Genomic DNA, 23680 nt, shown 5'->3' on the forward strand with positions numbered 1-23680 from the left:
CTGCCATATGCAGCCCCCTGGAAAAATATACACTAAGGACAGTTTCGTTCTTTGCATTATATCTCTAAGCTAACTTCAACACCATTCCAACAAAAATCTACTTCAAGAAATTTTTATAATAAAAATGAAGTAATCCTTTGTCCCTTTTCAGGGTTACAGATTTATCTTACCACAAATATCAAAAATATATTCTTTTATTTTTAAACTTCTTTATTGGAGTATAATTGCTTTACAGTGTTGTGTTATTTTCTGCTGTATAACAAAGTGAATCACCTATATGCATATGTATATCCCCATGTCCCCTCCTTCTTATGTCTCCCTCCCACCCTCCTTACCCCACCCGTCTAGGTGGTCACAAAGCACCGAGCTGATCTCCCTGTGCTATGCAGCTGCTTCCCACTAGCTATCTATTTTACATTTGGTAGTGTGTATATGTCCATGCTACTCTCTCACTTCGTCCCAGCTTACCCTTGCCCCTCCCCATGTCCTCAAGTCCATTCTCTACGTCTGTGTCTTTATTCCTGTCCTGCCCTTAGGTTCATCAGAATCATTTTGTTGTTGTTGTTTAGATTCCATATATATGTGTTAGCATATGGTATTTGTTTTTCTGACTTACTTCACTCTGTATGACAGACTCTAGGTCCATCCACCTCACTACAAATAACTCAATTTCATTTCCTTTAATGGCTGAGTAATATTCCATTGTATATATGTGCCACATCTTCTTTATCCATTAATCTGTCGATGGACACTTAGGTTGCTTCCATGTCCTGGCTATTGTAAATAGTGCTGCAATTTGAACATTGTGGTACATGACTCTTTTTATAGTTTTCTCAGGGTATATGCCCAGTGGTGGGATTTCTGGGTAGTATGGTAGTTCTATATTTAGCTTTTTAAGGAACCTCCATACTGTTCTCCATAGTGGCTGTATCATTTACATTACCACCAACAGTGCAAGAGGGTTCCCTTTTCTCCACACCTTCTCCAGCACTTATTGCTTGTAGATTTTTTTTTCTTTTCTTTTTTTTTTTTTTTTGCGGTACGTGGGCCTCTCACTGTTGTGGCTCCTCCCGTTGCAGAGCATAGGCTCTGGACGCCCAGGATCAGCGGCCATATCTCACAGGCCCAGCCACTCTGCGGCATGTGGGACCTTCCTGGACCGGGGCACGAACCCGTGTCCCCTGCATCAGCAGGCGGACTCTCAACCACTGCGCCAACAGGGAAGCCCTGTAGATTTTTTGATCGTGGCTATTCTGACCGGTGTGAGGTGATACCTCATTGTAGTTTTGATTTGTATTTCTCTAACGATTAGTGATGTTGAGCATCATTTCATGTGTTTGTTAGCAATCTGTATATCTTCTTTGGAGAAATGTCTATTTAGATCTTCTGCCCATTTTTGGATTGGGTTGTTTGTTTTTTTCATATTGAGCTGCATGAGCTGCTTGTAAATTTTGGAGATTAATCCTTTGTCAGTTGCTTCATTTGCAAATATTTTCTCCCATTCTGAGGGTTGTCTTTTTGTCTTTTTTATGGTTTCCTTTGCTGTGCAAAAGCTTTTAAGTTTCACTAGGTGTCATTTGTTTATTTTAGTTTTTATTTCCATTTCTCTAGGAGGTGGGTCAAAAAGGATCTTGCTGTGATTTATGTCATAGAGTGTTCTGCCTATGTTTTCCTCTAAGAGTTTGGCCTTACATTTAGGTCTTTAATCCATTTTGAGTTTATTTTTGTGTATGGTGTTAGGAAGTGTTCTAATTTCATTCTTTTACATGTAGCCGTCCAGTTTTCCCAGCACCACTTATTGAAGAGGCTGTCTTTTCTCCACTGTATATTCTTGCCTCCTTTATCAAAGATAAGGTGTGTGGGTTTATCTCTGGGCTTTCTATCCTGTTCCATTGATCTATATTTCTGTTTTTGTGCCAGTACCACACTGTCTTGATTACTGTAGCTTTCTAGTATAGTCTGAAGTCCGGGAGCCTGATTCCTCCAGCTCCGTTTTTCTTTCTCAAGCTTGCTTTGGCTACTCGAGGTCTTTTCTGTTTCCATACAAATTGTGAAACTTTTTGTTCCAGTTCTGTGAAAAATGCCATTGGTAGTTTAATAGGGATTGCATTGAATCTGTAGATTGCTTTGGGCAGTGTAGACATTTCCACAATGTTGATTCTTCCAATCCAAGAACATGGTATATCTCTCCGTCTGTTGGTATCATCTTTAATTTCTTTCATCAGTGTCTTACAGTTTTCTGCATACAGGTCTTTTGTCTCCTTAGGTAGGTTTATTCCTAGGTATTTTATTCTTTTTGTTGCAATGGTAAATGGGAGTGTTTCCTTAATTTCTCTTTCAGATTTTTTATCATTAGTATATAGGAATGCAAGAGATTTCTGTGCATTAATTTTGTATCCTGCAACTTTACCAAATTCATTGATTAGCTGTAGTTGTTTTCTGGTAGCATCTTTAGGATTCTCTATGTATAGTATCATGTCATCTGCAAACAGTGACAATTTTAATTATTCTTTTCTGATTTGGATTCCTTTTATTTATTTTTCTTCTCTGATTGCTGTGGCTAAAACTTCCAAAACTATGTTGAATAACAGTGTGAGAATGGGCACCCTTGTCTTGTTCCTGATCTTAGAGGAAATGGTTTCAGTTTTTCACCATTGAGAACGATGTTGGCTGTGGGTTTGTCATATATGGCCTTTATTATGTTGAGGTAGTTTCCCTCTATGACTACTTTCTAGAGAGTTTTTATCATAAATTGGTGTTGAATTTTGTTGAAAGCTTTTTCTGCATCTATTGAGATGATCATATGGTTTTTCTCCTTCAATTTGTTAATATGGTTTATCACGTTGATTGATTTACATATATTGGAGAAACCTTGCATTCGTGGGATAAACCCACTTGATCATGGTGTATGTTCCTTTTAATGTGCTGTTGGATTCTGTTTGCTAGTATTTTGTTGGGGATTTTTGCATCTATGTTCATCAGTGATATTGGCCTGTAGTTTTCTTTTTTGTGACATCTTTGTCTGGTTTTGGTATCAGGGTGATGGTGGCCTCATAGAATGAGTTTGGGAGTGTTCCTCCCTCTGCTATATTTTGGAATAGTTTGAGAAGGATGGGTGTTAGCTCTTCTCTAAATGTTTGATAGAATTCACCTGTGAAGCCATCTGGTCCTGGACTTTTGTTTGTTGGAAGATTTTTAATTACAGTTTCAATTTCATTACTTGTGATTGGTCTGTTCGTGTTTTCTATTTCTTCCTGGTTCAGTCTTGGAAGGTTGTGCTTTTCTAAAAATTTGTCCATTTCTCCCAGGTTGTCCATTTTATTGGCATAGAGTTACTTGTAGTAATCTCTCATGATCCTTTGTATTTCTGCAGTGTCAGTTGTTACTTCTCCTTTTTCATTTCTAATTCTGTTGATTTGAGTCTTCTCCCTTTCTTTTCTTGATGAGTCTGGCTAATGGTTTATCAATTTTGTTTATCTTCTCAAAGAACCAGCTTTTAGTTTTGTTGATCTTTGCTATTGTTTCCTTCATTTCTCAAAAAGATATTGCGATCTTGGTAGGATATTTCCATAGTAAAGTTAAAGTAAGAACTTTAAGGTAATAGTTCCTGAACTTGACACCTGCCAGATGAGGAAAATGATTATCTGATTGTATTTCTCAGTTTTAAACTGCAGAATATTCCTGATAAGACTGTAAGAGCATCCGATAGTAACATTAATAACCTCTTTTTGGTCTCAAAATGTTCCAGTTCTAAGACTGTCCTCTGGAAAATGTCATAGAACGTAGCTTATGAACAGAGAATATGTTACAAGCACTTTATTAGTAAAGCACTGGGTATTCTTCTAGGGACTAGAATCTAGTAAATATATAATTTTCTGTTATAAGGGGCTTATTTTTCATATTTTTGGGTATAAATGGAGGTACTGAAATCATTTTGTAATTTGGTTAAAATGCCATACAAATTTTGCCTCATTTAAGTAAAAGATTTCTCAGATGAATATATTTCTTAAAGACTACTTGTAGTGTTTTACCTGCTACATGTTTATTGTATATTACTCTAATTTTCATAAAGAACTTAGAGAAAAATCCCAAATCAGAACTTTGATTCTGGTTCCTCCACGATATTAACTTGATTTTCCATGCTGGCCTTGTTTTTTTCCTTCAAATTCTGATTTTGAAAAATCTCAAACATGTAGAAAAGTTTAAAGGATCTACACACTCCTTTCCTTATCTGTCCACTTAGACTCAACAATTATTAACACTTTGCCACATTGCTTTTTTTGTTTTTCCTTCTATTTTTCTTTTCCCTAAACTATTGGTTTGGCCAAAAAGTTCATTCAGGATTTGCCGTAGTTATGGAAAACACCAAATGAACTTTTTGGCCAACCCAATACTTGCAAGATATGAGTATCGTGACACTTCACCCCTAAATACATCAGTCCCTGATGCTTTTCTAAAAGTAGAAGGGATAATCCAAGACATTGCAAGTGAATATTCTCCCTTTCGCTGGATTTAGAATAGAAGTTGAAGGGTTTTTGTTTGTTTGTTTTGCCATTCAAAGGAAAATACTGGAGCATGTGCACAGTATGGATAATGAGAAAGCACTGTGAAATGTATGATTTACCTAAATCTTTAATACTACTACTAATAAGATACTATCTGTAACATGTACTACTATGTGCTGAACACTATTCTAAACATATTACTCTTTTATTCTTCAAAACAATGCTGCAAGTGAGGTATTTTTGTTTTCCCATTTTACAGATTAGTGAACTAGCCTGTCTGATTTCAGAGCCCTTCTTTTTCCACTGTACCATGTAAAACAAACATCAATAATCTCTATTGATTAATCTAGATTCACTTGAGAAAAAAATGTGCCGCAACTGGTGTGATTTGTCAAAGACACAGGCTCGGGAATTCCCTGGAGGTCTAGTGGTTACGACTCCGAATTTCCACTGCAGGGGGCACTGGTTCGATCCCTGGTCGGGGAACTAAGATCCTGCATGCTGCGAGGCGCGGCCAAAAAAACAAACAAAGGAAAGAAAAACACAGGCTCCTTTCAATGACCCTTTTTCTTCCTTGTCACCTAATTCCTAAAATTAACCTGGTGTCTTTACATTATCTTAATGAAAACGTACTAGTTGAATGGGAAAATGAAAAAGTACCTACATGTCAGAGGTGACTGAATGCATTTAATGGTTTTATCTGTGACAGCGTGAGTATTCCAAATAAAGGGAATGTGAAGGTGTATTTCCTCCCTGACGATTTACTAGTTTTGAGGATTGATAATCAATGATAACTGGTAACTATAAAATAGCTCAATAATACTAATGAATTATTCTATATGAAATGAAAAAGAGCTGCATGAAATAAAGCAAATATTGAACAGGCAGAGTTCTTCAAACAAGTACAAATTAACTTAGCAATCAAATCCAACTGTAAATGAAACGCCATTATGACATTAGAGAAAAACCTCATGGAGTTAGGACAAATCAGAGGACAATGTATTCACACTCTTTCATACACCTCTCACTGCACTCAGGTACGTGCACGTACATACACATAGGCACATGCACGAGTGAGCAAAAACATGCCTCCACTCTCCTACCCCCCAACACATGTGCAGACCCAGGTTAGAGCTGCTCCATGCATGCCCAGTGCCCGACTCTCTGGCCATTAGGACACTGCACGTGCCCTTCTCCCTCCTTCCACCCTTCCTCCCCGCTGCCTAGGGCTCCTTAAATACCTTCAAAATACAGGGAATCCCAGAAGGTCTTCGGGTCTGTACACTGCATTACCTTCATGCCAAGGTACAGAGAAGGGGCAGAGATAGCAAACAATGAGGGTTCAGACCAGGCTGAGAGCTTCTGATTATACAGAGGATAGGAAGTGGGAATTCCTACAGCCAGCCCCCTGTCCAATCCAGAATACCTTCAGGGCAGAGACCTTCGTAGACCTTAGGCCCCCAATTATAATCTGGATCATATTTTCAATACAGGGCTCATGAGACAGCTGGCCACAACTGTCAAAGACCAGCTGCGCTGAGAGAAAGGGTTCCTGCCTTGGAGCCTGTAAAAGAGGGTTAGGAGAGGTGGTGGGGCTAGATGTCAGTATCCGCTCCCTACCAGCTGGCCCCTGACTGCCCGCCAACCTCCACACGTGCCACCCACCACCTCACTTGCAAGATGTTGGCCACAAAAGAGGTTATCTCGTCCTCTATGATGGACACGAGGTTCTGGCAAATCATGTAGTCTACCAGGCGGGCCAGTTGTCCCATCTGCAGCAACCAGGCTTCTGCCTGCTTCAGCTTCTGCTCCAGCTGCTGGCACTGCACCCTCTGAAGGTATAGGGAGCCCTGTCCTGTCCTGATCCCCTTGCAGTTTTTCACTTGTTCCTGCAGGCCCTGTTGCATGTGGTAGGTATCCTCGTGAATCTGTCAGAATAGAGAGTGGAAAATTCACTGGAGAAAGGGGGATGGAGACCAAACTGGCCACCCACTGGCCCGTTGCAAAGCCCTCAGGTCATGGAGCCTAAAACCTAGATATACACATGAATGGCTGCTTTTTAGTACAGATTGGCCCTGGAAATCTTTAGGCGACCAGGGAAGACGTGAAATGGAGAAGATACATGGAGAAGCTACAGTGAGTTATTTTGATAGGCCAGGCCTGTCTGCCAAGAGCCCCCAGGATGGAACTCAAATAGAAAATGTGTGCATGTGTAAATAGAGAGACTCACAATGCATAGATTAGACAAAGAAAAAGAGAGACTGGCTAAGTAAGGCTCAGCAATTATTCCAGGATATGGAGTCCGATCACCAGGCCTGGGTGATGTGGCCTGCTGACCAGCACAACACTGCCTTCTGTGAGAGTAGAAGCTGTCTCTGGCTACTGACATAGACTTTCTAGTGGGGGACAGGGAATAGGGTTGAAAGCCTGGGGACCTCTTTGTGGGTTCTTCTCGCAACTGGGGAGTTCCTCAGCCTACACAGGCGGCTGATAGTTGCCCCCTCTGGGCCTGTCCTGTTGAGGAACAGAGGGGAGACACCAGAAAGACACATTTGGCCAGATGGACCTTTTGTCCTTGCTGCTCTCCTATTCTTTCTGATGCTCAACAGAGCTTGTGATTACAACTACGAGTGGTCTGCGGATTGTATTCTGCTAACTCTGAGCTCAGATCCCAGTCTTCTGAGATCCAGACCCAAGGCAGTTGAGACTGCTAGGCGTGTCATATACGGACATGCCTCGGACTTGGCGAGGTGTCCTCTCCTGTGCTCTAGCAATACCCTCAATACCCAGTGCTTCCCACGTCATAGTCCTTAGTCCAGTGTACCATTATCTACTCGTGTGACTCATCCACTACACTGTAAATTCTCCAAGGAGGCCTCCGTCACACCTTATTTCATGTCTCTACTGCTTAACACAGTGCCTGGCATGGCCCGTTCCACAGTAAATGTTCATAAAAAGAATGTACCACCTCACACTGAAAGGGCTTACTGAGTGATAACTAGGATAAAACCATAAAAACAACAACAACAATAGTTATTGAGTTGGCCGAAAAGTTTGTTTTGGTTTTTCCATAACATCTTATCAGTATATGTTTTTAAAACCTCATCATTAGGGGCAATATCTTTAGAGTTCTAAGGAAATTTTTAAAACCTAGGATACTGTATCTAGCCACAGTATCACTTTTTGTTTGAGGATGAATAAAGTTTGAGGATGAATAAAGACATTCTTAGATATACAAAGACTAAAAATTCACCATCCACAGATTCTCTCTGGAAAAAAAAATAAACAACAGTATATTTCTGACAGAGGAAAATGAATATAAGAGGATAAAGTGGTCTACAAGAAGCTCTGATGAGCAAAAGACAATTTGTGATACACATCGTTAATTCTAAATGAGTAGCTGTAAAACAAGAATGTTCATAACAATCTAGAACTAAAATTCCAGGAGATATCAATAAAAGCATAATGAGAAGGGTAGAGAGTGGGGAGAGGAAGAGAGGAGAAAAAGGAAATTAGAAGAGTGCTAAGGTTTTATTCTGCTTAGAAGAAAGATATAGACACAAACTCAACTTGGCATTCATTCAGTCAACAAATATTCACAGAGCACCTACTCCATGGCATACACTATAGTAAGCAATAGAGACATGTTAGTGAATGAAACAGATAAAAATCCCTACCCTCTTGTTGGGGGGGGGAATACAAGAAACATAATAAATAAATAATATACAGTAAACATATAAATAATAAATTTATATTGTATGTGAAAATTATAAGTGCTGTGAAAAAAACAACAGAGCAGAAGAAGAGGAATCAGGAGTTCTCGTAATAATGGAGCTTTCACAATCTCAAATAGGGTGACTAGAGAAGGCCTCTCTGAGTGGGTGTTTTTAGGAAAAGACATGAAAGAAACATTGTTATAAAAATATAAATTGAACAGCTACCTCTGTTAGGCAGGTGTATAAATGTCTTACATAGGCATTCAGCTGCAAGGAAGAGAAAACCAGAAAAAGTATGGCTTAAGCAAGTAAAGGTTTATTTAATGCAGTAAGAAATCCATGGATGGCATATTGCCCCAATAATATCAGTCAGAACAAAGCTCCCTCTATCTTCCTCTTCTTCCATCCTCAATATGCCTTTCGCCCTCATCGTGGTGAGATGGCTTCCCCAGCACCAGAAATTTCATCCAAGGGTTAGGCAATAAGACAGGAGTAAAGGTCCCCAAAGACATTCCAGTTGGATCTGCCTCTTTCTAAAAGTTTTCCCAGTGACTTCCACTTAAGTTTCATTGCCCAGAACTGAGTTACAAGCCTTTCTCCAGGTAGGAGTCTAAGAAAAGAAATAAAATCAAGATTCTGAAACTAAGAAAGATGAGTAGACACTGAGTAGTTCCTGGGCAATCACGAGAAGAATAAAATGTATAACATCCAAATCAGAAGAGGATAGCAATAGCAACAAAAATGTAAAACAACCCAATGAAGGACAAAAAACACAAGGAAGACTCAAATAGAAAGCATAGGAAATAGAAAACTCCAAAATGAGATGGGAAAAACAAAGCCAAGCCTGTAACAGACCCTCAGACAAAACGTTTCCCAGCTCTTTCTAAGAGATATATATAAAACAAAGTAACAAAGGGAGGTTGAAAACAAAGGGATAGAAGAAGATAGTTCAAGCAAATGCTTGATGCTGTTAATATCAGACAAAAGAGAACTCTAGTAGAAAAGTAGTAATAAGAGTGAAGACATTTTCATATCAATAAAGTTATGAACCTTTATGCACATAACAACATGATTTTGAAGTACATGTTGCAAACCTAAAGAACATCAAGGAGACATTAATAAATCTATAGTCATAGGAGGGGTTTTTTTTTTTTTTTCTTTGCCGTACGCGGGCCTCTCACTGTTGTGGCCTCTCCCGTTGCAGAGCATAGGCTCTGGACACGCAGGCTCAGCAGCCATGGCTCACGGGCCCAGCCGCTCCACGGCATGTGGGATCTTCCCGGACCGGGGCACGAACCCGTGTCCCCTGCATCGGCAGGCGGACTCTCAACCACTGCGCCACCAGGGGAGCCCATAGGAGGGGATTTTTAATGTATATCTCTCAGTGACCATTAAATGTGATGTATGATTCTGGATTGGATCATAAAGCAGGGAAGAAAACATAGTTAAAAAGGACATTATTGAAATAATTGGCAAATTTTTAATAAGCGTTGTGGGTTAGATAGTAGAACATATCAAAGTGAAATTCCTAATTTTTTATAATTGTACTATAGTTATGGAAGAAAATGTTCTTGTTCTTACAATAAACACACTGGCATATTTAGGGGTACATGGACTTGATGTCTGCAACTCACTCTCAGATGGTTCAATAATGTATATACACATAGAGAAAGAAAAAGAGCATAAAGGATAACATAAAAGGGACAAAAATAACCATCTGGGTGAAAGGTATATGAGAATTTATTACACTATCCTTGCAACTCTCCTAATAAGTTTGAAATTATATCAAAATTAAAAGTTACACAAGGAAGGAAAGAAGGGAGGAAGGAAGGAAATGGGTTTATCCCAGTAATGCAAAGGTGGTCTAACACTGAGAATTCACAATATTAACAGACTAAAGGAGAAAAATCCCATGATCATCTAAATAAAAGTAGAAAAAAAATCATCGGACAAAATTCAACACCCATTCATGAAAAAAACCCTCTTAACAAACTAGGAATTGAAGGAAACTTCCTTAAAAATTGGTAAGAGTGTCTACCAAACATTCTCATTTAATATCATTATTTATTTGTTTCTAATCTATTTGAGTTGTTCAGTAATGCTACATTTTGACGGGCAGCAGCATGTTTTTATTTAGCACAGATTACAAGCTTGGTTCTGTAACAATCCAGTTGCCAGCTGTGTTGATTACTCATCTTCCCTCACTGCCCCCCCCCCCGCCTTTGGGGTGACTGCCAACAGGGACAGGTTCCATTCACTCCACATAGCGGCACAGAAAGAGGTAACTGTTGCATTTGCTTGTCCTTTCACTCTTTTTATGGTGATTTTTTTAAAAATTAATTTTAATATAGACAATGTATTATTTTATGGTTTATAATTTTTATATTTTAAGAAACCCTGAGATGATAAAAATATTATCCCATAATATCTTCTGAAAGCTTTTTGGATTTTCTTTTCATACTTAATGTCTTTTATCCACCATGAATTAATTTTTTTCTTTTTTTTTGGTTGCATTCGGTCTTTGTTGCTACACACGGGCTTTCTCTAGTTGCAGTGAGCGGGGGCTACTCTTCCTTGTGGTGCACAGGCTTCTCTTGTTGTGGAGCTCGGGCTCTACACGCGCGGCCTTCAGTAGTTGTGGCTTGCGGGCTCTAGAGCGCAGGCTCGGTAGTTGTGGCACACGGGCTTACTTGCTCTGTGGCATGTGGGATCTTCCTGGATCAGGGATCAAACCCGTGTCCCCTGCATTGGCAGGCGTATCCTTAACCACTGCGCCACCAGGGAAGCCCCACCATGAATTAATTTTTGTGTATGGTATAGCAACTATTAGAAAACAGTAATGCTTTAAAACACCTTTTATAATAGCAACAAAAAATATCAAATATCTAGTAATAAATCTAATGAAATATTTTCGGGACCTCTAAAGGAAACCTACAAAACCTTGTTAAGAGTAATTAAAGAGGGACATGCAGGGGACATGGGTTCGAGCCCTGGTCTGGGAGGATCCCACATGCCGCGGAGCAACTAGGCCCGTGAGCCACAACTACTGAGCCTGCGCGTCTGGAGCCTGTGCTCCGCAACAAGAGAGGCCGCCATAGTGAGAGGCCCGCGCACCGCAATGAAGAGGGGCCCCCGCTTGCCACAACTAGAGAAAGCCCTCGCACAGAAACGAAAGACGCAACACAGCAAAAATAAATAAATTAATTGATAAACTCCTACCCCCAACATCTTAAAAAAAAAAAAAAGACATACAAAAATGTTCATAACAGTTATTCACAATAGTAAAAAACTGGAACCAACATAAGTGTCCATCAACAGGAGAGTTAACAAGTAAACTGTGGTACATTTTTATAGTAAAACACTACATAGCAATACAAAAGAGTGAGCCACTACTACCTGCGATGTTATGGATAAATCTCACTAACATAATGTGGAGTGGAAAAAAGCCAGACGAAAAAGAGAACATGCTGTCTGATTCCATTTACATGAAATTCCAAATCGGACAAAATTAATCTATGGTGACAGAGGTCAGAGTAGTGGTTACCTTTGTGGAGGCACTGATGAGAGAGGTACCGGGGAGCTTGCTGAGGTGCTATAAATGCTCTATATCTTGACCTGCTGGTAGTTACATGGGTGTATACATATGCAAAAATTTCAATAAACTGTATTTAGGTGGCATGTATCACAGATACAAAGTAGGCACACGAAGGAAGGACTCCATGACTGGATGCTTCTACCAGCCACAGTGTCCTGTCAAAGGTTCAAGATATGCTCAGACATGAGCCTAGCAGCATGAAAGATGAGGATTCCAACTCTCAAATTCTCTAACACTCCTGGCACAAACAACTGAAAAAAAGACGTTGTTATGTTCCTTTTCCTTTCTGCTCAAGGCTTTAGGAAAAGGTTGAGTCCAAGTCTCTGCCTACCTGTTATTAATCCATCCACCTAGAGCAGAGACTGCTGTTGCTGGACAGGACAATGGCTCTGAGCCAACTGCAGAGTCCAGAACACACAGGCAAGCTTAAGCCAAGAGAAGGCTGAAACACTGGCGAGTTCAGCTTGGAGAAAAAGCTCCCAATAAATCGGAGCCTCTTACCAGATGAAGGATGGATGTGCAGAGATGCATGCAGCGATGGAGCAGCCGCAGAGCTTTGTGGTTTTCCTTGGCTAGAGCCCGCCGTAGGTCCAGCAACTCGTAGCACTGATCTGCTTCACGGGGGAGCCAGGACACAGAGCGCAGCTCCTGCAGAAGCCTGGAATCAAGGACTAAACTGCTCAGAGCCAGCGACTCTGCCCTCTTACCTTGGACACCTTTGACTTCTTCCTAGCCCAGCTCACATCAGAATGAGCAAAGGTTTAGAGAGGTTATAATATTCCCAGGGACCAACAGTGATAGCCTCCTCTTGAGGGTTCTTTGGAAGAGTTTAAGCCCAGGAAGTTGCTGGCTGGGGAACTCTTTGGGAAAGGCTTGGGGTATGTGCAAATGTTTTTTGTTTTTTTGTTTTATGTATTTAATTTTTTTTTAATTTTTGGATTTTATTTATTTTTTTATGCAGCAGGTTCTTATTAGTTATCTATTGTAAATGTTTACACTGAGTTACCTTTCTGCCAGGAAAGAGGGTCAAAGAGATCCCAAGGTGTGACTTAGAAGGAGAGACTGCAGAGGCTTCTTCCATGGAATAGGGGAAGCCAAGGGCCCTAACAGTCTAGATGGACAGGTAGGTTTTATTTTATTTTTTCTTTCTTTATTTATTTTTTTACTATTTTTTAACATCTTTATTGGAGTATAATTGCTTTACAATGTTGTGTTAGTTTCTGCTGTACAACAAAGTGAATCAGCTATATGTATACATATATCCCCATATCTCCTCCCTCTTGCGTCTCCCTCCCACCCTCCCTATCCCACCCCTCTAGGTGGTCACAAAGCACCGAGCTGATCTCCCTGTGCTATGTGGCTGCTTCCTACTATCTATCTATTTTACATTTGGTGGTGTATATAGGACAGGTAGGTTTTAGAATCAAAGGTGAGGAACCTTCAACTTCCCTATGGGGAAGTTTCATCCCTGACGAAACCCCACTTCTCTTATTCATTCCCCAAACAACCACCCTGAAAAATCTACATCTCTAAATATCCTTGAAAAAATGAAGGACCCCCCCCTAATAAGCAGAGGATGATCACAATGGGTGTAATTTATTCAGTACCTCTTGGGGCACTGAACATGGTACTTTATATTCACAATCTCATTTAATTCTCACTACAGCTGTGAGTAGCAGAAATCTTCCTCTCTTGTTTTCAGATCAGGAAACTGGGGCTCAAAGAGTAAAGTCCCTTGCTAGTGTTCAGGACTTAAATTCAGATCTGTGCCGCCCAATTATGCCATGATGATTAAGCTAGACTGGAGGATACCTAGAGCAGAGGTTGCAAACTGGTAGCCCATGGGCCGAGTTCAGACTGAAAAGGTTTGTATATGTACCACTAAGAGTTGGCCAGCACAGTGTTTTAATAAAAATTTTCACTAACCAGGTAAAATTAAGAGATTTGACAACAAAATGTGGATTCCCAGGTCATCCTGAAAAAATAATGTGGCTGACACACTGGACCCATGTTCCCCATGGCAACAGTCAGTTGGAACTGAGTAGTGACTGTTCTCTTTACGTGCAATCTCCAGACTGACTGCAGTCCCACACTCCCTAAAGTCTTGAATCGAACCCACTGCATTTCTTCCATAGCTCCTCCTTGGGACCTGTAGGCATCTGAGCTTGCAACTCCTATCACAGAACATAACTGGAGTGGTTGAAGAGTTGTGCAGAGAAAGCAAGAAAGTACTGAAAATAGGAGTAACTAAGCTTTTCTTAAAAAAAAAAGAATCCAATTAATACCATAGTAAGAGCAGAGTTTCAAACACCTGCATTATCATCCTCAAATTTGATATTTAATAATTGTATGATCTGGGGCAAGTTGATGTAGAAATTAATTAATACATAGAGCTATGTTTAGAATATATTATTCAGAGAAAAAAACTGGTTACTTAACATTATGTAAAGTATGATCACATTGGTATATGTGATGGAAAAAAGACTACAAGGATATGCAACAAAATGTTTGTCATGGTTATTTGTAGATGGTGAGACTGAAGATTTTCTTCCTTTGAGCTTTTTTTTTGTATTTTCCAAATCTTCTACGATGAACGTGTTGTTACTTCTTGTAAAATAATTTTTTAAAGTTCATTGAAGTTGTGTTTTGAAGACCTCACCTGCTAATATGGAGTAGCCCAACTCCAAAGTGGGGCACGGCAAAGAGCAGATGCTTCTCTAGGAAAGTCCGGTGCCGGTGCAGCCTCTGAAACTTCACACCCTTCTTCCAGCTACAGATCAGAGGGCAGTGACAGTGGCTGTTGCTCTTTATGACACTTCTTCCCAAATCCCATACCCGTCATCACCTACCAGGCCAAGGCCTTGCGTAAGAGGAAATACTTGAAGAACGGAATGAACTGGAGCTGTTGCCAGAGGACAGAGTGGTGGTGCCAGGTACCCAGCGTCATTGCCTCACTGCCCTCCACAGGATGTACATGCAGGACCCCAAAGGGAGAGAAGATGTAGTGCTCAGAATTCACCTTGTTGGGTGGTACCACCATCAGGCTGTAAGGTCTTTAAGAAAGGGCACAGATCAGAGCCTTGCAAACTTGTGCAGACTCCAGGGAGGGACAAAAGAAGGACAGGAAGGGGGAAATAAGGAGGCAGGAAAGAAGGCAGAAGAAAGTGGGAAGAGGGGAAAGAGAGCAGAACGATCTTCAAACCAGAAAGATGGAATATTCAGAAGAAACAGAAGCCAAAAATAGGTGGGAAGAAAGAAAAAGACCCCTAGCCAGTCCCAAGAAGTTCCTATCTCCAGACCCAGAGAGCTAACATCCCATCAAATCTAAGATGCCATCAATTGTAAGCTTGCAGCATTTTTAAAATTATTTATTTGTTTGTTTATTTATTTAGGCCATGCCAGGTCCTAGTTGCAGCATGCATGCGGGATCTAGTTCCCCAACCAGGGACTGAACCCGCGCCCCCTGCATTGGGAGCGAGGAGTCCCACCCACTGGCCCACCAGGGAAGTCCCTAGTTGCAGCATTTTCTTATGAAATGCTAAAATTAAAAAAATGCCATCAATATGATATGCCACCAATTTGTAAGCTGCATCACAATTTCAGAGATGTTGAAATGTGAAAAAAAATGTGCATCTTAGAAATGATAAAATATGTATATCCCTAGATGCTGAAATAGCATGCAGAGATAATCAGGGAATGCTGTTTGGAGTAACTGAGAATGGGGAAAAGCAAGAGTAACTAGAAGACTAGACACAGGCCAATAAAGAGGAAAACTGCCACCTAGTGAACCAGACAAGTACCTCCAGAGCCAACTTAACATCCTACTAAGTTGTCTTATTTCAAGAAAATGCACCTACATCCCACATTAAATACAATTTATATGTAACTATATAGTAGTTGCAGAAAACTAGTTGCCATAATGCTACGTTTGGGCACATTTAATAAAGCATTTATTCATTTTTAAAAATATTTATTTTTGGGGCTTCCCTGGTGGCGCAGTGGTGGAGAGTCCGCCTGCCGATGCAGGGGACACGGGTTCGTGCCCCGGTCCGGGAAGATCCCACATGCCGTGGAGCGGCTGGGCCCGTGAGCCATGGCCGCTGAGCCTGTGCGTCCGGAGCCTGTGCTCCGCAACGGGAGAGGCCACAACAGTGAGAGGCCCGCGTATCACAAAAAAACAAACAAACAAACAAAAAAAACAAATCTACATGACTCAAGCCCCCTCTCTTAACCACTGGGTCAGTTGGCATCTCACAGGGTAGCTACCTACCCTAACTGAAGCCTGACTTCCCAAGGGAACACTCCTTCCCCTGTGGCCTTCTTAATGGAGGCTACTCTTCCTGCACAGGGCCAAGAGTCAGGGATAGCTGAGCAAAGACTCTAAGGAAGTGAGGGAATATGTTCTCCCCTAAGTATAAATCAAAATCTAGGACAGGGAGTTCCCTGGTGGCCTAGTGGTTAGGATTCCGGGCTTTCACTGCTGTGGCCCAGGTTCAATCCCTGGTCAGGGAACTGAGATCCCACAAGCCATGTGGTATGACAAAAAAAAAAACAAAAAAACTAGGACAAATAAAAGAAAAAAACATTTTTTATAAATTTATTTATTTTATTTATTTATGTTTGGCTGTGTTGGGTCTTTGTTGCTGCACACGGGCTTTCTCTACTTGCAGTGAGTGTAGGCTACTCTTCGTTGTGGTGCATGGGCTTCTCATTGCAGTGGCTTCTCTTGCTGTGGAGCATGGGCTCTAGGTGCGCAGGTTTCAGTAGTTGTGGCATGAGGGCTCAGTAGTTGTGGCTTGCGGGCTCTAGAGCGCAGGCTCAGTAGTTGTGGCACACGGGCTTAGTCGCTCCGCGGCATGTGGGATATTCCCGGACCACGTATCGAACACATGTCCCCTGCATTGGCAGGAGGATTCTTAACCACTGCGCCACCAGGGAAGTACCAAGAAAATTTCGATAAATGCAAATACTTTGAAAGAAAACCTGTTACATGGCAAATAAATAAAGTGAAACAAAAAATGCCAGTTTCCACTTTTACTGATGGTGCACTTGAAATTTGGACCAACACTCCCACTTGAGAACAACTAGAAAAACTGGGCAAAGTATCTGGATAAAATATGAAAATCATCAGATAACCCACAAATCAATCCCCTGGGCTTCCAGTTGGGACCCTGGTTACAACACAGGTTGAACCAGAAAACACCTCCCTCCTTGGTGTGGGCCCCCAGCTGCAACTTCTGCTGTTTAGCTTTCCGAGTCTGTTGAAAGCTCAGCTCCTCTTCTCCATCTTTCAGGAGCATATAGTAAAACTGACACACCATTGCCTCTACTGGAATCTCTGGCGAAAAGCAGAACCAAGTGCGAAACTCACTTCATTGGGTCCCTTCTTTGACAGATGTTGGCGCTGTGATTATCCACTGCCTTTTTAGTTCGCTTGCTCGTGGTTTCTTGTCTCTCTCTGTGCCTAATTGTCTTTGATTGTGCTGCTTCTCTGACTATGACTGAGCTGATAGTTGAAAGCCCTAAGCTTGTAATTTTCTTTCTGTAGGCTCTCCACCATGGTCAATAGGCATCTCATCCAACATTGCTACCATTACTATCACTACTGCCGAACAGTCAAGTGTAGCAGCCGCTAGGTGTCAGTAGGTAGGTTATCACTTCCAACCACAGTGACTAATTAATTGTGATGCCACTATAGGTCATGGATTACTAGTATACTATTTCCCATTAAGAAGGAGGCCGGTACTGTCCAAGGCCAAGGACATTACCAAAATAATATCAAAATCCCATATTTGAGGATTGTTTCCTGGGACCACTTGTAATATCAGAGTCTGGTCAGGAAAACAGAAATTGCATTAGGAATTTCAACAAAGTGAATTTAACAGAGAAAATGTGTTTTAGAAAAAGTGTCATAGGACACCTAAAAAGCAAAAAGGGAATATTAAGCGCAGAGACAATAACTGCAGGAAATGGACGCCAGCCCTAGAACTAGAGGAGCAAAAGGAAGAGGTTTCTCTAAGAAGGAGATGCTGCCTGGCTGTTACTAGTATATAAGGAGTTTGCAGGGGTGTGTGTGGGGGGGGGGGTGCCTTGCAGAGCGGTGACTCAGAACTCTGATGGGAAGATGCTACCCAGCTGGCGTTGGTCCCTCTCAGGATCAGAGGAGGCTGATTCAGAAACTGGCAGCTGCTGCCAGAGTGAAAGACATGAAGAACAAGCAAAGGAAGGACAGAGTCCCTTCTCCTCTCATCCTGCTGTCCAGTCTCCTTCTAGCACCCCCTATTAATCGAACCTAACAGGAAGCTGGCTGAAAAAGGAGAAATGAAGTTTGCAGTCCCAGCCCCAGTATTACAAAGCAGGGAGAGGAGAGCAGAACTAGAGCCAAGAGACCATTGCTTAATAACTGGCACAATGCTCCCAGTGAACTTTCGTTAAATGAACTGATCAGTAAATCAATGGATGGTACAGCTCACTAGCGCTACCTACGTTCAGGAGGAAGAGGTCAGTGTATGCAGGAAATAAGGCTTCCTGGGAGTGGGTATCAGATACTGCTTACCAGTGAGACAGTCCTAGGTTTAAGTCCTTTTTCCATCACTTACTATGTGGTCTTGGACCAGTTACTGAACCTCTCTATGCATCAGTCTATTCATCTCATATATGGAAATAATAATGGCACCTATCTGGTAGGTGGGGATTAAATGACACATGGATATAGAAAAGCTTGATTAATGGTAATTGTTATTGTTATTTCTGGGAAGAGAAGAGACTTGAATAAAGCATTTAAAAATACTAAGATTTGGATCTAATGGAAGAAAGTGAATGAATGCCTCTCAAGTCATGTGGATTGAGACTTGTTTTTATCGCACAGAGATAAAATTAGGACGAAAATGTAGAAGTAAAAAGAAAGTAGTCTAAGGAACAGGATGCCTTGCAAAACACAAAGCTTCCCTGAGAGTGTAAAGATTTAAACAAACACCAAGATTCTTGCATTGGAGTTAGAAGAGATCACCATTAAATTCCCTTCTGAGGCAATGACCAAATGTTTCTATCACTCTAGGACAGAACAAAGAAGACAGAGAAAAAAGTAGAAAAGAATGACTAAGACGAAAAGCTATGAGAGGGCTTCCCTGGTGGCGCAGTGGTTGAGAGTCCGCCTGCGGATGCAGGCGACACGGGTTCGTGCCCCGGTCCGGGAGGATCCCACGTGCCGCGGAGCGGCTGGGCCCGTGAGCCATGGCCGCTGAGCCTGTGCGTCCGGAGCCTGTGCTCCGCAACGGGAGAGACCACAACAGTGAGAGGCCCGCGTACCGGAAAAAAAAAAAAAGAGTGGAGAGGAAGCTGAGGAGAAGGGAAGACAGAGGGAAACCAGGAGACAGAGGAGAAATGAGAGGGAAGAGGAGAAAGATAGGAGAGGAGCGGGTCTAGAGAGGAGGAGGGGGGTGGGGAGGCAGCACGGGAGGAAGTCCGGGGGCGGGAGGAGTAGGACAGGGGTCTAGGCGGGCGCTCTCACCGAAAGTCGCTGCTGGGAGCCACGTTGAGATAGAGGAAGTGGATCTTCTTCAGGTATCTCTCTGTCTTCATTACGGTCATTATCTGGGTACCCAGGAGGGAAGTCTGCGGTAAGAAGCCAGTGCTTCTTTCTTGGAAGATCTCCTCCCCAGGAACTTCCGAGTCAAGCTGAGACCTGTATGATAAAAAATCAGGACAGAAGAGGCAGAGCAAAGCGGTCAGGTGGCCACTGTCAGCCAGTGAATGAAGGAGCTAGATCAGGTGCCTGAGAGGACCTGATGTGACCTTGTCAGAGCCTGTCGACCATCTACACCCGAAGGTTCACATACTGAGCAAATACAGCCCATGAGGAGATACAGTCAGGCAACTATATTCGTACACCTGTGTGTGAATAACCTCTCCCTTTCTGATAAGTGAATAATCATTCTGGATTGATTGTGATTACTATGACGTCAGTATTACATAATACTGAGTAAAAGTAATGGGAATACTTGGCTGTCCCAACTCATCACCTTGCAAGCGCACGGTCCTGGATTTCTTCCCTCTGGCAGCCTTCCTAACATTCTTGATCTCCTATCTTTGCCCCCGTTATACCTGCTTTCCAACCCTGCGTGATCTCCATGCTTGTGATTCTTTCTTACTCTTCCTCTATCATCACCCAACTTCCAGCTTCACATCCATCTCTTCCCAGCCGGGATCCGATGATGCATCCTTCAGCCCACTCAAGCCTGCACCAGTACCAACAATCTTCCTACACTTCTACCATACCAGTCGATAAAATTGGTATTAAAATTAATTATTCAAGAAGCCAAAAGTCAATTACCTGGACTAATAATTTTGGTTAGAGCACAAAAATAAAACTCTGAAAAATTAATCAAAGTATTTTTGTGTCATTAATTGACCCAAATCTAGATCAACAGAACAAGTTACCCCAGGGATACAGTGCAATCCTATTCTAAAGTTCACATCAACGGTAGGGTTTATGATTTTGACGTCAGATCAGGACATCTTAATGGTGTAACTGCTATTAAAGATTCATTTCCTCAATAATTAAAGTGCTACATGATCTAAGTAGGTTCAAAAGATCTCAGAACAAAGGAATGTCATCAGCTCCTCTATAGATTCCTGGTGTCCAGTCTCATCTGTGGGCTCACTCTGCTCGATGTCTTAGTACAAGTCCTCAGGGAGCTACCCCTTGCAGTCTCCTCAGCTGCTATTCCAGGCCTCAACCTACCCACCCCCTCAACCTATGCCCAGCCCTGCTGAGCTCCCAGTCACCTTCTCTGCCTCCATCTCTGCCCAGGGGAAACTGAGGCTCTCAGCCGTGAAATAACTCCCTCAAGTTCAGCTGCCTTTCCACACATTTATCTGTACATATTTCCATCCTAATCTTGTCTCCTAATTTGCGAGGAAGGAGTGACTTTCTTCTCTGCAAGGCTAACTCGTCCATTTGTGCTCAGGATCACTTATCCCGCCTTCATGATGTATTTTTTCTTTTTTTAAGATTTTTTTTTTGATGTGGACCATTTTTTTTAAAGTCTTTATTGAATTTGTTACAATATTGCTTCTGTTTTATGCTTTGGTTTTTTGGCCCTGAGGCATGTGGGATCTTAGCTCCCCAACCAGGGATTGAACCCGCAGCCCCTGCATTGGAAGGTGAAGTCTTAACCACTGGACCGCCAGGGAAGTTCCCTTCATGATGTATTTTCAATCTCTTCTTCTTTGACTGTTAGCCTATATTTATTCATTCACTCTACAAATATTTATTGAGCACTTACTTCTCAAGCACCGTCTTAAAGACTATAAACATCTCTCCATTTTTTGGAGTCCTACTCAGACACCACTATTCTTTCAATCTGCTGTCCTAATCTCTCTCTTTCCCTTTCAAGCCAAGCTTCATGAAAGAATAACAAAACGTGATTTCCACTTCTTCACCTTCCATTCACTCCTGTATGCACTACAATCTGCCTTCCTTCTCACAAAATGCCACTGAAACCACTCTCACCAACCTCTTCCTTATTGCTAAATTCAATGAGTATTTCTCAGGTTTTTCTTACTTGCCTCAGTAGCATTTAACACTACTGACTGCTCCCTCCTCCTTGAAACTTTCCTCTTTATTTCACCTCCTAATCTTCAAGATATTTTGTTAACCCTAATCTAAACCCAAACTCCTCTGACGTGCTTTCCCCTAACTCTGATGTGTATACACACACACACACACTCCAGAGGAGCAGCCAGGGGAAAGGCCGTGTTCTTTGATTTTTATAGCACTTAACAGAAATCGTCACGATATTTTACTTAAATCAACGTACTTAACATCTATCTCCCTTAACTAAGCTGTAAAACCCCAGGGAAGAGCTTGAGTCTATCTTACCACTTCTGTATCCTCACCATCTAGCAGTTCCTAATATATATTAGATAACCAATAATACTTCTTGAATGTATCAATGCCTGGGAGGCCAGGCCTGGGGAACATGGTACAAATTAAGTCACATTAGCTAGGCCTCAGAGGTTTACCGCCAGCTCCAAAGAGAGGACAAAGAACTTGGCTTCTTGCCAACATCTCAGCCCATTCTCACTCCAGTTAGATTCCCCCGGGAAAGGAGACTTATACTTAGGGTCCAGGGAAGATCTTTGACAAGAAGAGTCTGCTGGGGTTACTGAAGGCATACACTGTTGGCACTGGCCACCTGTCATCAGGCCCCCAGGAGCCTGCCTATCTGCCCACCAGTAAGACTTCAGGAAAAACTTGACCCCGCCATTAACTTAGAGCAAAAATTGAGAAAGCCAAGCTAGATTGAAGGTAAAACTACCCTTCTTCCCAGACAGTGAATATGTCACAGACAAGCTGGCCAGAGGACAAGGAGAAATTCCAAGATTAGAGTTAGAGAACTCTCAGAAGAGGGGGTCTCTGGAGGCATTCTGAAACCCTGAAGAGAGCAGTGAGAGCCAGATTGGGGAGAAAATCACCTCTCCAGGGGCCAGGATCCCCTCACTCGCAGGGCAGGAAGAAGGCTCTGGAAGGTCAGAATGAAAGTCCTACCTGTCAGTGCTGCCAACTGTAATGTGCCTTGGAGCTGGCTTAGTTCACACAGACATGAGTGGGAAGGGTCCTCAGACAAGCACTCACCTAGGAGCATCCCGAGGGAAGGACCTGGATCAAACATCCGGCACCCAGCACTAGGGAGGCCCAGAGGCCAGACTCAGGGATTACGAACAAGTGAGAAAAACAACTAAGCGCTATATGAAAAAGAAGTCTAGAAACTCTGGAAACTCAAGCTATTGTCTGAAGCTTTGGCTTCCTCATCGTTGACTTTTGATTTTCATTCATGTCTGCATTTCCCTATGGGGATTAACACTGAGACCGCTGGGTTTATTTTGCAGACAGAAAGGAAGAGGGTTCTTCCTCTCTTTTGCTCAAAGCCCCAGACTAGGTCCCTCACTTACTTAGTCTCTCTTCTTCCGACAGGCTCCTCTTCTGCGTTGTCACCGTCACTGCTTTCATACTGTACAGGGATGTCCGTCGCTAGTGCCAAGGGCAGGAGGCTAAGGCCATCTAGCCAGTGGGCCTCTTCCAGGGCCACCTCAGTACCAACAATACCCAGGCTGTGCTGTAGCTCAGGCAGTGTCAATGGTCGAAGCCATGTGGCCAGCCCCTCCTCTACTTGCTGCCCTCCCCACCGGGCCTGCACAAAAGGGCAGGCTGGGCGTGGGGGCCCGTGATGGAACCTCTGCTTCTGGGGATAGCAGTCAACATGGGAGGTGCCCTCTAACAAAGAGGTGTCTCGGGGAAAGGCCTGGTCCATGGCACCTAGCAGGTCCAGCTGGAGCTGGGCCTGGACCCAGGGTGCCCAGCGGTATAGCCGCTCCAGGAAAGGCAGCAAATCAAGGCGACCAACAAGCAGCGCACGATATGGAGGCAGCAGACCCAGCACTGCGTACATGTAGTACCAAGCTGCAGGGCCGCCATCCTGCAGCACTGCTGAGAACAGAGTTTGGAGCTCAGCTACCAGGAGCTCCAGCACTGCAGGCCGCCCTGGCTGAGTCACTGCCTTCAGAAACTGCCTCTGTTTTCCCTGACAGGCCCAGCGCTGCTCCGCTGTGTCTAGGACACCTACAGAGTGCCGAGATTCAAGGGCTTTAGCTGACGCCTCTTCATCCGAGACCAAGAGGAGCCAGGCATTCAACTGCCGTCGGACTGACCCTGCCCACTGCTCGGGATCCGACTGCCAGTTCCAGGTTCCTGGTTGCTGGATCTCACCTGCTTAGTTCAGCCCAAGAGAGGGCAAGAGAAGGGGGCTTAGGCTCTGGGCAGGGTCAAAGGGATTGGGAGAAAGGGGAAGGGAGGGACTTAG

General features: G+C 42.7%; 1 protein-coding gene across 1 annotated transcript in view; it reads right to left on the reverse strand.

The window, feature by feature from the left end:
* Positions 1-23467, reverse strand: part of DNHD1 (dynein heavy chain domain 1) — a 66206-nt gene extending 42739 nt beyond the window's left edge. Inside the window, 8 exon segments of the mRNA XM_067750088.1 lie at positions 5747-5798; positions 5932-6069; positions 6179-6433; positions 12318-12474; positions 14476-14586; positions 14666-14869; positions 19327-19500; positions 22773-23467. Coding sequence (XP_067606189.1) covers positions 5747-5798; positions 5932-6069; positions 6179-6433; positions 12318-12474; positions 14476-14586; positions 14666-14869; positions 19327-19500; positions 22773-23269 — 1588 coding nt within the window. The 5' untranslated portion in view covers positions 23270-23467.
* Between the last annotated feature and the right edge of the window lie 213 nt (positions 23468-23680).

Source organism: Pseudorca crassidens, chromosome 9 (assembly GCF_039906515.1).
Source record: "Pseudorca crassidens isolate mPseCra1 chromosome 9, mPseCra1.hap1, whole genome shotgun sequence".
NCBI lineage: Eukaryota > Metazoa > Chordata > Mammalia > Artiodactyla > Delphinidae > Pseudorca > Pseudorca crassidens.